This window comes from Brachypodium distachyon, chromosome 1, assembly GCF_000005505.3.
Source record: "Brachypodium distachyon strain Bd21 chromosome 1, Brachypodium_distachyon_v3.0, whole genome shotgun sequence".
NCBI lineage: Eukaryota > Viridiplantae > Streptophyta > Magnoliopsida > Poales > Poaceae > Brachypodium > Brachypodium distachyon.
The window spans coordinates 358875-372924 of record NC_016131.3 but is presented as its reverse complement, the minus strand read 5'-3'; the positions used below and the strand labels follow the sequence as shown (position 1 = coordinate 372924).

The following is a 14050-nucleotide window of genomic DNA, read 5'->3' as shown; positions in this document are numbered from 1 at the left end:
CCGACGACCCCGCCCTCTCCGCCCGGCCTCCTCTCCCTCCGCCGCCCGGCCGAGCTCCTCTCCCTCCTCCGCCCGGCCGAGCTCCTCTCCCTCCTCCGCCCGGCCGAGCTCCGGCGACACACGGCTCGGCAACTCCGGCGGCGACCAGGTGACCCATTCTTCTTTCCCCTCCCTCCCGATTTCACTCTCCACGCATCTCCTCCAACCCTAGTCCCTCCTTGTCTGTAGGGTGTTCTGTTCTGTTCCCCATTGCGGTTCAGCTCCGACTCAGATTCCAGGAAGATCTGCAAACCGAGCCGGTCTCCGGATCCGATTTATACAAGTCCAGCAACGGGCTCGCCATATAAGCAAGGAGATGGGATCCAAGACTCTCACCACGTTGCCAGATTAGCGGGGCCTATTCCTTAGTCGCAATCAAAAGTCGGAAATTCTATCATCTCTGTATACATACAAAGTCAGAGGAAAGCATAGATACACAACAGACCACGGCCGGCAGATTGACTGGATTTGGAGACCATGTCTAATAAGCGTCAGCACCAGCAACTTGACGGCGGCCGCGCCGTCAGAAGGCCGCGGCCTGCGCCAAAGAAGCACCTCTATGTCGTGCTCGATGATTGGGACAAGGGCTTCAGCATCCACAAGATTGATGCCGACACTTTGCAAGACACCTGCACCACCGACCTGCAGGCTGGGTTCCCTGACCACGCCGTCCTCCGGTTGCCGGCACCGGTGCATGGTCTTCACATGGGCTTTGCCGCCCTGGGCAGCAACATCCTCATCGCCACCAACACATGTTGTCTACAGACTCCCGCCCTCGTCTACGACACCGAGACAGCAGGAATCAGCGTTGGCCCTCGCCTGCCGCTTTCGCTGCTTGGTAACGACACCATCACCATAGCTGCTGGCGGTATGCTGTATGCACTGACACGTCACCATATCAACGAGCAGCACCATTTTCGGGCCATTTCCTGGGCACCAGTGGAGAACGACGATGATGAGCCCTGGGATCCAAGGCCAGCCATGAGGTGGTCCTGGAAAAGCGTGCCCTCGCCGCCGACATTTGACATGGAGGATCATGAGATTACCTCCTACGCGCTTCACCCGGATGGGCACGCTATATTTATATCGGCGCACGAGAGGCGCTATCCGTATCTTCCCAGTGGCACCTTCTCCTTCGATACCAAGCATTCTGAGTGGAGGTGTCATGGGGAATGGACGCTGCCATTCCAAGGCCAAGGTTACTTCGACAACGAGCTTGATGCATGGGTTGGGCTTCGTAAAGATGGCTACATTTGCTCCTGTCAAGTCGCCTCCCGCAGCAACACAAGTACTGTGGAGCCGGAGTGGAAGATGGTCAAGGAGAAGTTGTTCCTCAAGGTCCCGGAGAGGCAGCTGAAATCGGCAAGGGCCACTCTAGCGTACATGGGCAACAGGAACTTTTGCCTTGTGGAGTTTTTGCTATGCGAGGGAGGCGAGTTTAAGTACGCCTTTGGTGACCGTGATGGTTGTGTGCTCCAGATGAGCATGTTTGGCCTTAAGTATGATCGTAAGGGAGAACTGCAAATCATGCGCCACCGCACGGACTCCTTTGTAGTTTCAAAGCATCTCCTGACAGTTTCTCCTGTAGTGTTCTGGATGTAAACCTGTTTTATGTTAACCGTGTCCCAGTAATGTAAGCGATATTTGAGGCATTTGATGAGGTGATTATTTTACACTTCACATATAAATTTTTCCAAGATTCTCTCAGACACTAAAAAAAATTAAGTAGTAATGTTAGTTTTCAAGGTGTAAAACATATACTCCCTCCGATCCATAATAGGTGTCTTAGTACAAAATCTGAGACACTTATTATAGATCGGAAGGAGTAATATAGTTTCATCATATATAGGATTATAAGGTGGTTGTATTGAAGAAGATATCAGAAATCAGTTTTGGTCAAATCAAACACGAAGTAAACAAGTGTTACAACTTCATCCTGAAATTTCTATGAAGCATTTGTTCACCTTCCTGGAACAATTGTAAGTAGCCAGGTCCCAAGATTATTATCAGACAAGGAATAAACTGCATGATACCTCAGATAGAACTCTTAACACTTTATCTACCAGAACTGGAACCTATCATGCCCTGACTGGATACTTAAAGGACCCCAAAGTAAGTCCAATAGTTACCTTAGTTGGGTTTAAACGGCCGATTAATCAGGTGTATCTGAGGCGGTGAGGGAACAGCTGCGTTGGTAACAAAGGCAACTCCGTTTTTTACATGTGTGTATATTCTAATGTATAACCATCCAATCGCATGAGCAATTCAGCTAGTTCCATATAACTTAACATTATTGATCAGAAATTCTTGAAGCAAAACAGTTCATGTAGAAGTGAAGTACAATACTTACTAATTAGCTTATATTATATATATGTAGTTGATGCTGATGAAAAGGGGTGGAGTTGATATATGCTGGGCCACTTGGACACCATTCATGTAAGATCATCCAATACTTTCAGGTAATTGGCAATCTTAACTTATCCTTACACAAAAGTCATGCACATATCTATATCATCCATTGATGATGATATTAGTACAACATCCGTACACTACCATGGACTTAAAAATTACTTCATACCATCACGGCAAGATGAGTGGCCTGCTTGCAATTATACCCTGTAACATATGTTCCACCTAATTCTTCAATCTTCTCTTTATAAGCTTCGAATACCTGCAGCCAAAACCACCTCTTGTCATTATCTTATTATCGGACAGCAACCACAAAGATTGAAAAACTGCAGAGGGAACACCACTTTCCATACATACAAAAACAGGTTTCATTTCTCTACAGTTTACAGCACATATAAAGATTTAAGTAAAACCACATTGCATCACCTGATAATGAAAAAATATACTAGATGGTCATCCCACACCTCAGCAACAAAGTATCTTTGATCCGAAATACAGTAAAGAGACAAAACAAATTGCACAATAAAGGGGAAGTACCAAGTGAAATGCCATCTACCTTACGCCCTCCACTACTTAGCTACCTATAAGCAAAGTTGATTACCAAACCCATTTACAGAATTTACAAATACCCTACAACAAGACAGAAGATTAACACAATGGTTTGGATTTGACAGCAAGAATCTGTTGTGCTGGGTGAATAACTAAAACTGTTTCAAACTTTGTAAAATTTATGCAGTGAACACAGTCATCCATGACAAGATTTAGTTATATAAGTATGTCAGAGGATAAATGTTCATAAAAGTCATAATCTGCCCTGGATGCACAAAATATGACCACTGATCAAAAGCCAACCAATATGGAGGTACAGAAAATCAGTCGATATTTGACTAAAAATAGTCACAATGTATATTAATTGTGTCTGTTCATTGGCAAAGCCTCTCGAAGATTGAACTCCCTTATGATTCTTATAATAGTCTTCCAACATTCTTAGAAACAGCCAGGAGCTCCCAGCCTACCATTTACAGTTGACCAATCCAGGAGATACCTCAACTCACATGTCATTGCATGCTGTGAGCAGGATAATCCTATTAACTGGATCCCACCCTAGACTTAACAAGATTGTCTAGAATGCTTAGAACTGACATAGGTTGTTCATTGACTTTGCATAATATAAAGAAGTACAGAAAATATTCATTTCAAGGTTGTCCAGCCAATGATGTGAACCTAAGTTCATATCAGGGGAACCAACAACAGATGGCGAGACAGCGGGGTTTATGGAGCAGAGGGATATACATAGACTCCGACAAGAGAACTTCAGATATTTTTTAGACGCATCTTCTTCTTTGAAACAACATACATGGGCATCCATTTATAAGTAGTTGTTACACTACTCCTGACTCTGACGCAACTCCTACATTGACACGACTCACCTAAAAGAATCAACCTGGATAAGGATGCCTGATAGACTACTTGCACATATGGAATCTACTTCCAAATTCAACAGACTATATCTCTACACCAATTCCAAAACCATTTATCTATTATTCTTGGTGTCAGTTTCTTCCTGGATGGCTTGCAGGCCAGCCGCTGGTATTGGTCTCCTCCTGCCCTTACACGAATGTGCTGCTACCTGGGCCATGTTCACAATGATGAATTGTATGCAAAGGTAGTGCGACTCGCTCTGGTACTAATCCAACAGCATCATCAATAACATAATTGCATTATACAGCACTCAGAGTCACGGCACACCAACCTGCATCTTCCAGACACAATACAGGGAAAAGAGGACATGATAATGACTGAACTCCAGAAGAATCTCATTACTTATGGAATGGATTTGATATTCGGACTCAAACCGCAACAGGATCGAAGGCAATGACCAGTTAGCATCTCTGATATTATATAGGGTTACTTTGAAGGAATTTTCAGCTCAGAAGGTTACTGGGGAAAGTAAACAGGCCTTAACAAGAACTCGCGCATCAGTTTGTACCACACGTACCAAGAACCGAATCCAAGAAATTGGAAGAGGATTGCGGGATCTAACCTCGTCTGCCAATTTTGACGAGGTGAAGTCCACACACAGCATCAGAATCCCCGAGAAGGGTCCATCCGCCCTCTTGGCCTCGAACTTCACCGCGCCTCTTTTTCCACCGCCATGGAGACGGCTTGTTCCCCCTCCGCTGCCGGCGAGAATCCCGCCGCTCCCTGCCTCTCCATAGCCTCGGGGAGTCCCTCCGATCTCGTCCTCGCTCTCGCCGACCCGAGCCGGCCTTCCGCTGGCTTCCTCGGCATGGCCCTTGCCACGACGGTGCAGCCCTCCTCCTCCACTGCCGCCGGGAGTCCCTCCGATCCCGCAGGTGTCGCCTCTCGGGGCCGGCATTCCGCTAGGTTCCGTGACATGTACCTTAGTATCACCAGGAAGGCCCCCATCCCCCCGCCTCCATCGTCGGCGGGAAGCCCTCCCCTCCCGGCACCTCCATCGCCGGCGGGAAGCCCTCCGCTCCGTCCACCTCCGCCGCTGCGGGGTGTCCTTCTGGTCCCGCGATTCCGCTTGATCTCCCCCATCAGGCGGCGAATTTCTCCGCTCCGCTCGGGAATTGGATTTGGGGGAAAATGGGTTTTCGACTCGGGGGAGGGAAGGGCGACAGGGGTTTGAACCGGTGGGGAAGATCGATTACGGATGGCTCCCTGTGGTCATGTGTTGCTCGTGTAGGCGGCTCATCCCAGAAAAATATACTGCTCCGTAAATCGTTTTGCCCATGTAACCAGACCTGCGCGTCTCACATGGGAGTACGGGAGGTTAGAGTCCTGAAAAAAAGAGTCAAATAAGTGTGCCTGGCATGTACCAATTGCATATAGCTTCTTCTTTTTAAAATGTAGACGATGAGATCTTTTTAAAATGTTGACGATGGAATTTATTCTTGCTCCTCGGCTTACTTGGGCTAATTCGAAGGCACCATCCGCTCACGCATGGATCAAGTGGTTTGAAAGATTTGGGCCCCCTAAAATGCAAGGATCTTCTCTTGGCTCAATAATCCAAAATCGTGTTTGGACTTGTGATAGGCTGGCGCGCCGCGGTTGGCCTAATGGGGGGGGGGGGGGGGGGGTTGCCCGTTTTGTAGATGCCAAAATGAAACGGCTTCCCACATCCTCTTCAAATGTCACTACTCCGTTCGTATTTGGAAGATCGTCAAAGATTGGCTTCAACTTGTTGACTTCGACCCCGACTCTTGGTCTGATTTTGACGACGTTGAACATTGGTGGACCACCATCGCCTTCGCCCATGAAAGCCAGAGGAAATCTATAGCCTCCCTCCTCATGCTCGTCACTTGGGTACTTTGGAAGGAGCGGAACACGGGGACCTTCAACAATGTGAGCACCATGCCCACCATCATCTTCGACAAGATCAAGCTTGAATCTAGAACTTGGGTTCTTGCGGGTGCTAAACACTTGTGTACCTTAATTTTGGGAGGGTAAGCTCTTTTTTTTTACTTTCGTGGGGCTGTAAGCCCGCTTATATATTGTACTCTAAACTACTTCTTCTTCTTATTCAATGAAACAAGGTGAATCTTTTGCCTTCTTTTAAAAAAAAAAGATCTTCCATACGTAGATCACAATTGCATATGTTTTGACAATTTTTTAAGAAATTTGGTATGCGGCAATTCATCTTTGACGCACGATAAATTTTTTCTGTTGAACAGGGTCTTCAACAATTAAAATCAACTAGTTGAATACCTATGTGTTGCTACGAAGAAATAAATTTATATTTCACGGATTCAGGCCTCCATAGATCCATAATAGGAAGCTACATGCGATAGAATATACGGGTGTTCTTATTGAGCCTTTGCTGCATCCATTTTGTATCTTAATTGGCTCTTTTGAGATATTAATGGTCTATCCCATTTTTGGGAAATGATATGCTTGGGCATTTCACAATCCAAAAAATGAGAGTACATGAGGTCTACCACTAAGAATTGACATTTCAAGATTATCTAGTCTCTTGTGGTATGTCTTGCGCATGAGAAATTCAAATTCTATAATGTCCATTAATCATCTCTAGTTGGTTTTATTTGCCTCTTGTGAGAAGAATTGTGTTATCACATTATGGGGGAGTAATATTCTTTGTGGATATTACAATCCTAGAGAATGTGAATATTTGAGGTTGTACCACATATTGTTGTATAGCACACGTTTTTTGGGTTCCTAGCCGACTTTTAGACACCGTGTCCCCCAGATACACGGTTTCGGGCAGTTTCGGCGCGGGTCAGAAAAATCAACGTTTCCGCCGTTTTCGTGGGCTATAGCACACGTTTTTTTGGGTTCCCGGCAGATTTTGAGATACCGTGACCCCGGGTACATGGTTTCGGGCAGTTTCGGCCCGGGTCAGAAAAATCACCGTTTCGGCCGTTTTCGTGGGCCACGTTTTTTTGGTTCCCGGCCGATTTTGAGATACCGTGACCCAAGGTAGATTGTTTCGGGCAGTTTCGGTGCAGGTCAGAAAAATCACCATTTTGGACCGTTTCGGCCGTTTTCGTGGGCTATAGCCCACGTTTTTTGGGTACCCGGCCGATTTTTAGATACCGTGACCCTAGGTACACGGTTTCCGGCAGTTTTGGCCCGGGTCAGAAAAATCACGGTATTGGACCGTTTCGACCATTTTCGTGGGCTATAGCCCACGTTTTTTGGGTTCCTGGACAATTTTGAGATACCGTGACCCCGGGTACACGGTTTCGGGCAGTTTCAGCCCGGATCAGAAAAATCAACGTTTCGGACGTTTTCGTGGCCAGAGCCCACGTTTTTTGGGTTTCCGGACGATTTTGAGATACCGTGACCCCAGGTACAAGGTTTCGGGCACTTTCGGCCCGAGTCAGAAAAATCACCGTTTTGGACCGTTTCGGCCATTTTCGTGGGCAATAGCCCACGTTTTTTTGGTTCCCCCCGATTTTGAGATACCGTGACCCCGGGTAGACGGTTTCGGGCAGTTTCGGCGCGGGTCAGAAAAATCACTGTTTTGGACCGTTTCGGCCGTTTTCATCAGCTATAGGCCACGTTTTTTGAGTTCCCGGCCAATTTTTAGCTACCGTGACACCGGGTACAAGTTTTCAGGCAGTTTCGGCCCGGGTAAGCAAAAATCACCGTTTTCGTGGGCTATAGGACACGTTTTTTGGGTTCCCGGCTGATTTTGAGATACGGTGACCCCGGGTACAAGGTTTCGGGCAGTTTCGGCCCGGGTCAGGAAAATCCCCGTTTCGGCCGTTTTCGTGGCTAGAGCCCACGTTTTTGGGTCCTCGGACGATTTTGAGATACCGTGACCCCGATTACACGGTTTCGGGCAGTTTCGGCCCGGGTCAGAAAAATCAACGTTTCGGCCGTTTTCATGGGCTACAGCACACGTTTTTTCACTTCCCGACCGATTTTGAGATACCGTGACCCCGGGTAGACGGTTTCGGGCAGTTTCGGTGCGGGTCAGAAAAATCACCGTTTTGGACCGTCTCGGCCGTTTTCGTGGGCTATAGTCCATGTTTTTTGAGATCCCGGCCAATTTTTAGCTACCGTTACCTCGGGTAGACGGTTTCAAGCAGTTTGGGCCCGGGTTAGCAAAAATCACCGTTTCGGCCGTTTTCGTGGGCTATAGCACACGTTTTTTGCGTTCCCGGCCGATTTTGAGATACTGTGACCCTGGGTACACGGTTTCGGGCAGTTTCGGCCCGGGTCAGGAAAATCCCCATTTCGGCCGTTTTCGTGGCTATAGCCCACGTTTTTTGGGTTCCCGGACGATTTTGAGATACCGTGACCCCGGGTACACGGTTTCGGGCAGTTTCGGCCCGGGTCAGAAAAATCAACGTTTCGTCCATTTTCGTGAGCGACAGTACACGTTTTTTGAGTTCCCGACCGATTTTGATATACCGTGACCCCGGGTAGACAGTTTCGGGCAGTTTCGGCGCGGGTCAGAAAAATCACCGTTTTGGACCGTTTCGGCCGTTTTCGTGGGTTGTAGCCCACGTTTTTTGAGTTCCCAGCCAATTTTTAGCTACTGTGACCCCGGGTACACGGTTTCAAGCAGTTTCGGCCCGGGTAAGCAAAAATCACCGTTTCTGCCGTTTTTGTGGGCTACAAGCACACGTTTTTTGGGTTACTGGCCGATTTTGAGATACCGTGACCCCGGGTACACAGTTTTTGGCAGTTTCGACCCGGGTCAGAAAAATCACCGTTTTGTACCGTTCAGCCGTTTTCGTGGGCAATAGCCCACGTTTTATTGGGTTCCCGGCCGATTTTGAGATACAGTGACCCCGGGTAAAAGGTTTCGGGCACTTTCGGCCTGGGTCAGAAAAGTCACCGTTTTGGACCGTTTCGGCCGTTTTCGTGGGCTATAGCCCACGTTTTTTTGGTTCCCGGCCGATTTTGAGATACCGAGACCCCGGGTAGACGGTTCCGGGCAGTTTCGGCCCGGTTCAGAGAAATCAACGTTTCGGCCGTTTTCGTGGGCTACAGCACACGTTTTTTGGGTTTCCGGACGATTTTGAAATACCGTGACCCAGGGTACACGGTTTCAGGCAATTTCAGCCTGGGTGAGAAAAATGACCGTTTTGGACCGTTTCCGCCGTTTTCGTGGGCTTTAGCACACGTTTTTTGGTTTCCCGACCGATTTTGAGATACCGTGACCTTGGGTACACAGTTTCGGGCAATTTCGGCCCGGGTCAGAAAAATCACCGTTTTGTACCGTTTTGGCCGTTTTCGTGAGCAACAGCCCACGTTTTTTGGGTTCCCGGCCGATTTTGAGATACCATGACCCCGGGTACAAGGTTTCGGGCACTTTCGGCCCGGGTCAGAAAAATCACCGTATTGGGCCGTTTCGGCTGTTTTCGTGGGCTATAGCACACGTTTTTTGGGTTTCCGGCCGATTTTGAGAAATACCGTGACCCTGGGTACACGGTTTCGGGCAGTTTCGGCCCGGGTCAGGAAAATCCCCGTTTCGGCCGTTTTCGTGGCGAGAGCCCATGTTTTTTGGGTTCCCGGACGATTTTGAGATACCGTGACCCCGGTTACACGGTTTTGGGCAGTTTCGGCCCGGGTCAGAGAAATCTCTGTTTTGTACCGTTTCGGCCGTTTTCGTGGGCAATAGCCCACGTTTTTTGGGTTCCCGGCTGATTTTAAGATACGTGACCCCGGGTACAAGGTTTCGGAAACTTTCGGCCGGGTCATAAAAATATCCGTTTTGTACCGTTTCGGCCATTTTCGTGGGCAATAGCCGACGTTTTTTCGGTTCCCGGCCGATTTTGTGGTACCGTGTCCCAGGTTAGATGGTTTTGGGCAGTTTCGGCGCGGGTCAGAGAAATCATCGTTTCGGCCGTTTTCGGGGGCTAGCCCACGTTTTTTGGGTTCCCGGATGATTTTCAGATACCGTGACGCACGGTAGATGGTTTCGGGCAGTTTCGGCCCGGGTAAAGAAAAATCATTGTTTCGGCCGTTTTCGTGGCCTACAGCGCACGTTTTTTGGGTTCGCGGACGATTTTGAGATACCGTGACCCGGGTACACGGTTTCGGGCAGTTTTGGCCCGGGTCAGACAAATCAACGTTTCGGCCGTTTTCGTGGGCTACAGCACATGTTTTTTCCGTTTCCGACCGATTTTGAGATACCGTGACCTCGGGTAGACAATTTCGGGCATTTTCGGCGCGGGTCAGAAAAATCACCGTTTTGGACCGTTTCGGCCGTTTTCGTGGGCTATAGCCCATGTTTTTTGAGATCCCGGCCAATTTTTTGCTACCGTTATCCCGGGTACACGGTTTCAAGCAGTTTCGGCCTGGGTGAGCAAAAATCCCCGTTTCGGCCGTTTTCGTGGGCTATAGCACATGTTTTTTGGGTTCTCGGCCGATTTTGAGATACGGTGACCTCGGGTACACGGTTTCGAGCAGTCTCGGCCCGGGTCAGAAAAATCAACTTTTCGGCCGTTCTCGTGGCTATAGCCCACGTTTTTTGGGTTCCCTACGATTTTGAGATACCGTGACCCTGGGTAGACGGTTTCGGGCACTTTCGGCGTGGGTCAGAAAAATCACCGTTTTAGACCGTTTCGGCCGTTTTCGTGAGCGACAGTACACGTTTTTTGAGTTCCCAACCGAATTTGAGATACCGTGACCCCGGGTAGACGGTTTCGGCCGTTTTTGGGGGCTAGCCCACGTTTTTTGGGTTCCCGGACGATTTTGAGATACCGTGACGCAGGGTAGATGGTTTTGGGCAGTTTCGGCCCGGGTCAGAAAAATCAACGTTTCGGCCGTTTTCGTGGCCTACAACACACGTTTTTTGGGTTCCCGGACGATTTTGAGATACCGCGACCCGGGTACACGGTTTCGGGCAGTTTCGGCCCGGGTCAGACAAATCTCCGTTATGTACCGTTTTGGCCGTTTTCGTGGGCTATGGCCCACGTTTTTTGAGTTCCCGACCGATTTTGAGATACCGTGACCCCGGGTAGACGGTTTCGGGGAGTTTCGGCGCGGGTCAGAAAAATCACCGTTTTGGACCGTTTCGGCCGTTTTCGTGGGCTATATATAGCCCACGTTTTTTGAGTTCCCAGCCAATTTTTAGCTATTGTGACCCCGGGTACATGGTTTCGGGCACTTTCGGCCGGGTCAGAAAATTTCCATTTTGTACCGTTTCGGCCGTTTTCGTGGGCAAAAGCGCACGCTTTTTGGGTTCCCGGCCGATTTTGAGATACCGTGACCCCGGGTACAAGGTTTCGGGCACTTTCGGCCCGGGTCAGAAAAATCACCGTTTTGGACCGTTTCGGCCGTTTTCGTGGGCAATAGCCCACGTTTTCTGGGTTCCCGGATGATTTTGATATACCGTGACGCCGGGTACACGGTTTCCGGCAGTTTCGGCCCGGGTCAGGAAAATCCCCGTTTCGGCCGTTTTCGTGGCTAGAGCCCACGTTTTTTGGGTTCCCGGATGATTTTGAGATACCGTGACCACGGGGACACGGTTTCGTGCTGTTTCGGCCCGGGTCAGAAAAATCGTCGTTTTGGACCGTTTCGGCCGTTTTCGTGGGCAAGAGCCCACGTTTTCTTGGTTTCCGGTCGATTTTGAGATACCGTGACCCCGGGTACATGGTTTCAGGCAGTTTCGGCCTGGTAAGAAAAAATCACCGTTTTCGCCATTTTCTTGGGCTATAGCACACGTTTTTTGGGTTCCCGGCCGATTTTGAGAGATACCGTGACCCTGGGTACACGGTTTCGGGCAGTTTCGGCCCGTGTCAGGAAAATCCCCGTTTCGGCCGTTTTCGTGGCTAGAACCCACGTTTTTTGGGTTCCCGGACGATTTTGAGATACCGTGACCCCAGGTACACGGTTTTGGGCAGTTTCGGCCCGGGTCACAGAAATCTCCGTTCTGTACTATTTCGGCCGTTTTCGTGGACAATAGCCCACGTCTTTTGGGTTCCCGGCCGATTTTAAGATACGTGACCCCGGGTACAAGGTTTCGGAAACTATCGGCCCGGGTCATAAAAATCTCCGTTTTGTACCGTTTCGGCAGTTTTCGTGGGCAATAGCCGACGTTTTTTCGGTTCTCGACCGATTTTGAGGTACCGTGTCCCAGGGTAGATGGTTTCGAGCAGTTTTGGCGCGGGTCAGAAAAATCACCGTTTTGGACCGTTTCGGCCGTTTTCGGGGGCTAGCCCACGTTTTTTGGTCCCGGACGATTTTCAGATACCGTGACGCAGGGTAGATGGTTTCGGCCCGGGTCAGAAAAATCAACGTTTCGGCCGTTTTCGTGGCCTACAACGCACGTTTTCTAGGTTCGCGGACGATTTTGAGATACCGTGACCCGGGTACACGGTTTCGGGCAGTTTTGGCCCGGGTCAGACAAATCAACGTTTCGGCCGTTTTCGTGGGCTACAGCACACGTTTTTTCCGTTCCCGAGCGATTTTGAGATACCGTGACCCCGGGTAGATGGTTTCGTATAGTATCGGCGCGGGTCAGAAAAATCACCATTTTGGACCGTTGCGGCCGTTTTCATGGGCTACAGCACACGTTTTTTGATTTCCCGACCGATTTTGAGATACCATGACCCCGGGTACACCGTTTCGGGCAGTTTCAGCGCGGGTCAGAAAAATAACTATTTCGGCCGTTTTCGTGGGCTATAGCCCACGGTTTTTTGGGTTCCCGGACGATTTTAAGATACCGTGACCCCGGGTACACGGTTTCCGGCAGTTTCACCGGGGTAAGCAAAATCCCCGTTTCGTCCGTTTTCGTGGCTAGAGCCCACGTTTTTTCGGTTCCCGGACGATTTTGAGATACCGTGACCCCGGGTACACGGTTTCAGGCAGTTTCGGCCCGGGTAAGCAAAAATCACCGTTTCCGCCATTTTCGTGGGCTATAGCACACGTTTTTTGCGTTCCCGACCGATTTTGAGATACCGTGACCCCGGGCAGTTTCGGCCCAGGTCAGAAAAATCTCCGTTTTGTACCGTTTCGGCCGTTTTCGTGGGCAATAGCCCACGTTTCTTGGGTTCCCGGCCGATTTTGAGACACTGTGACCCCGGGTACACGGTTTCCGGCAGTTTCGGCCCGGATAAGCGAAAATCACCGTTTTCGCCGTTTTCGAGGGCTTATAGCACATGTTTTCTGCGATCCCGGCTGATTTTGAGATACCGTGACCCCGGGTACACGGTTTCAGGCAGTTTCAGCCTGGGTCAGGAAAATCCCCGTTACGGCCTTTTTCCTGGCTAGAGCCTACGTTTTTTGGGTTCCCGGACGATTTTGAGATACCGTGACCCCGCGTACACGGTTTCGGACGGCCCGGGTCAGGAAAATCCCCGTTTCGGCCGTTTTCGTGGCTAGAGCCTACGTTTTTTGGGTTCCTGACCGATTTTGAGATACGGTGACCCCGGGTACACTGTTTCAGGCAGTTTCGGCCCGGATTAGGAAAATCCCCGTTTTGGCCGTTTTCGTGGGCAATAGCCCACGTTTTTTTGGTTCCCGGCCGATTTTGAGATATCGTGACCCAGGGTAGGTGGTTTCGGGCAGTTTCGGCGCGGGTCAGAAAAATCACCGTTTTGGACCGTTTCGGCTGTTTTTGTGGGCTAGCCCACGTTTTTTGGTTTCCCGGCCCATTTTGAGATACCGTGATGCCGGGTACACGGTTTCAGGCAGTTTCGGCCCGGGTCAGAAAAATCACTCCCAAATGTTTTTTGCATGCTTAGATATCCGTATGAATAGTGACTGCCTGTATTTTTTCGTGTTTTGAACAAATTCGGACATGAATTCACGCAAAGATGCTGAATTCGAATCAAACTTTGAACAGCCGTAACAAATTCAAAAAAAATCCAAACATCTTGAAACCTACGCGGAGTGTCATCAACCGAGCCCTAGATGCCGTGTATGAAAATTGAGGACATTCGGTGACGGTCGAAAAAACAAGGTTGCTTCGGAAAGTTGGGTTACATCAAACGTCATTTCGGAAGGGAGATCCGATTTTTTGACCTTCGCGGAATTGTCCCAAAAAAAAATACGCATGCTAAGATATCCGTATGAACAGTGACTGTCTATTTTGTTTCGTGTTTCGAACAAATTCAGACATGAATTCTCGCAAAGATGCCGAATTCGAATCAAA

General features: G+C 49.2%; 2 protein-coding genes across 2 annotated transcripts; one reads left to right on the top strand and one right to left on the bottom strand.

The window, feature by feature from the left end:
- The first annotated feature begins 482 nt into the window (after positions 1-482).
- On the top strand, positions 483-1746 carry LOC100834691. The gene has a single exon (XM_014897304.2). The coding sequence runs from the start codon at positions 517-519 to the stop codon at positions 1639-1641; it is 1125 nt and encodes a 374-aa protein (XP_014752790.1). The 5' UTR covers positions 483-516; the 3' UTR covers positions 1642-1746.
- Positions 1747-2453: 707 nt separating this feature from the next.
- LOC112270018 (glycine-rich protein DOT1-like) lies at positions 2454-5014 on the bottom strand. Its single transcript, XM_024457634.1, has 2 exons — positions 4493-5014; positions 2454-2710 (listed from the first exon to the last, which is right to left on the bottom strand). Exons 1-2 carry the CDS (start codon positions 4826-4828, stop codon positions 2612-2614), a joined length of 435 nt encoding a protein of 144 aa, XP_024313402.1. The 5' UTR covers positions 4829-5014; the 3' UTR covers positions 2454-2611.
- Positions 5015-14050: the final 9036 nt, after the last annotated feature.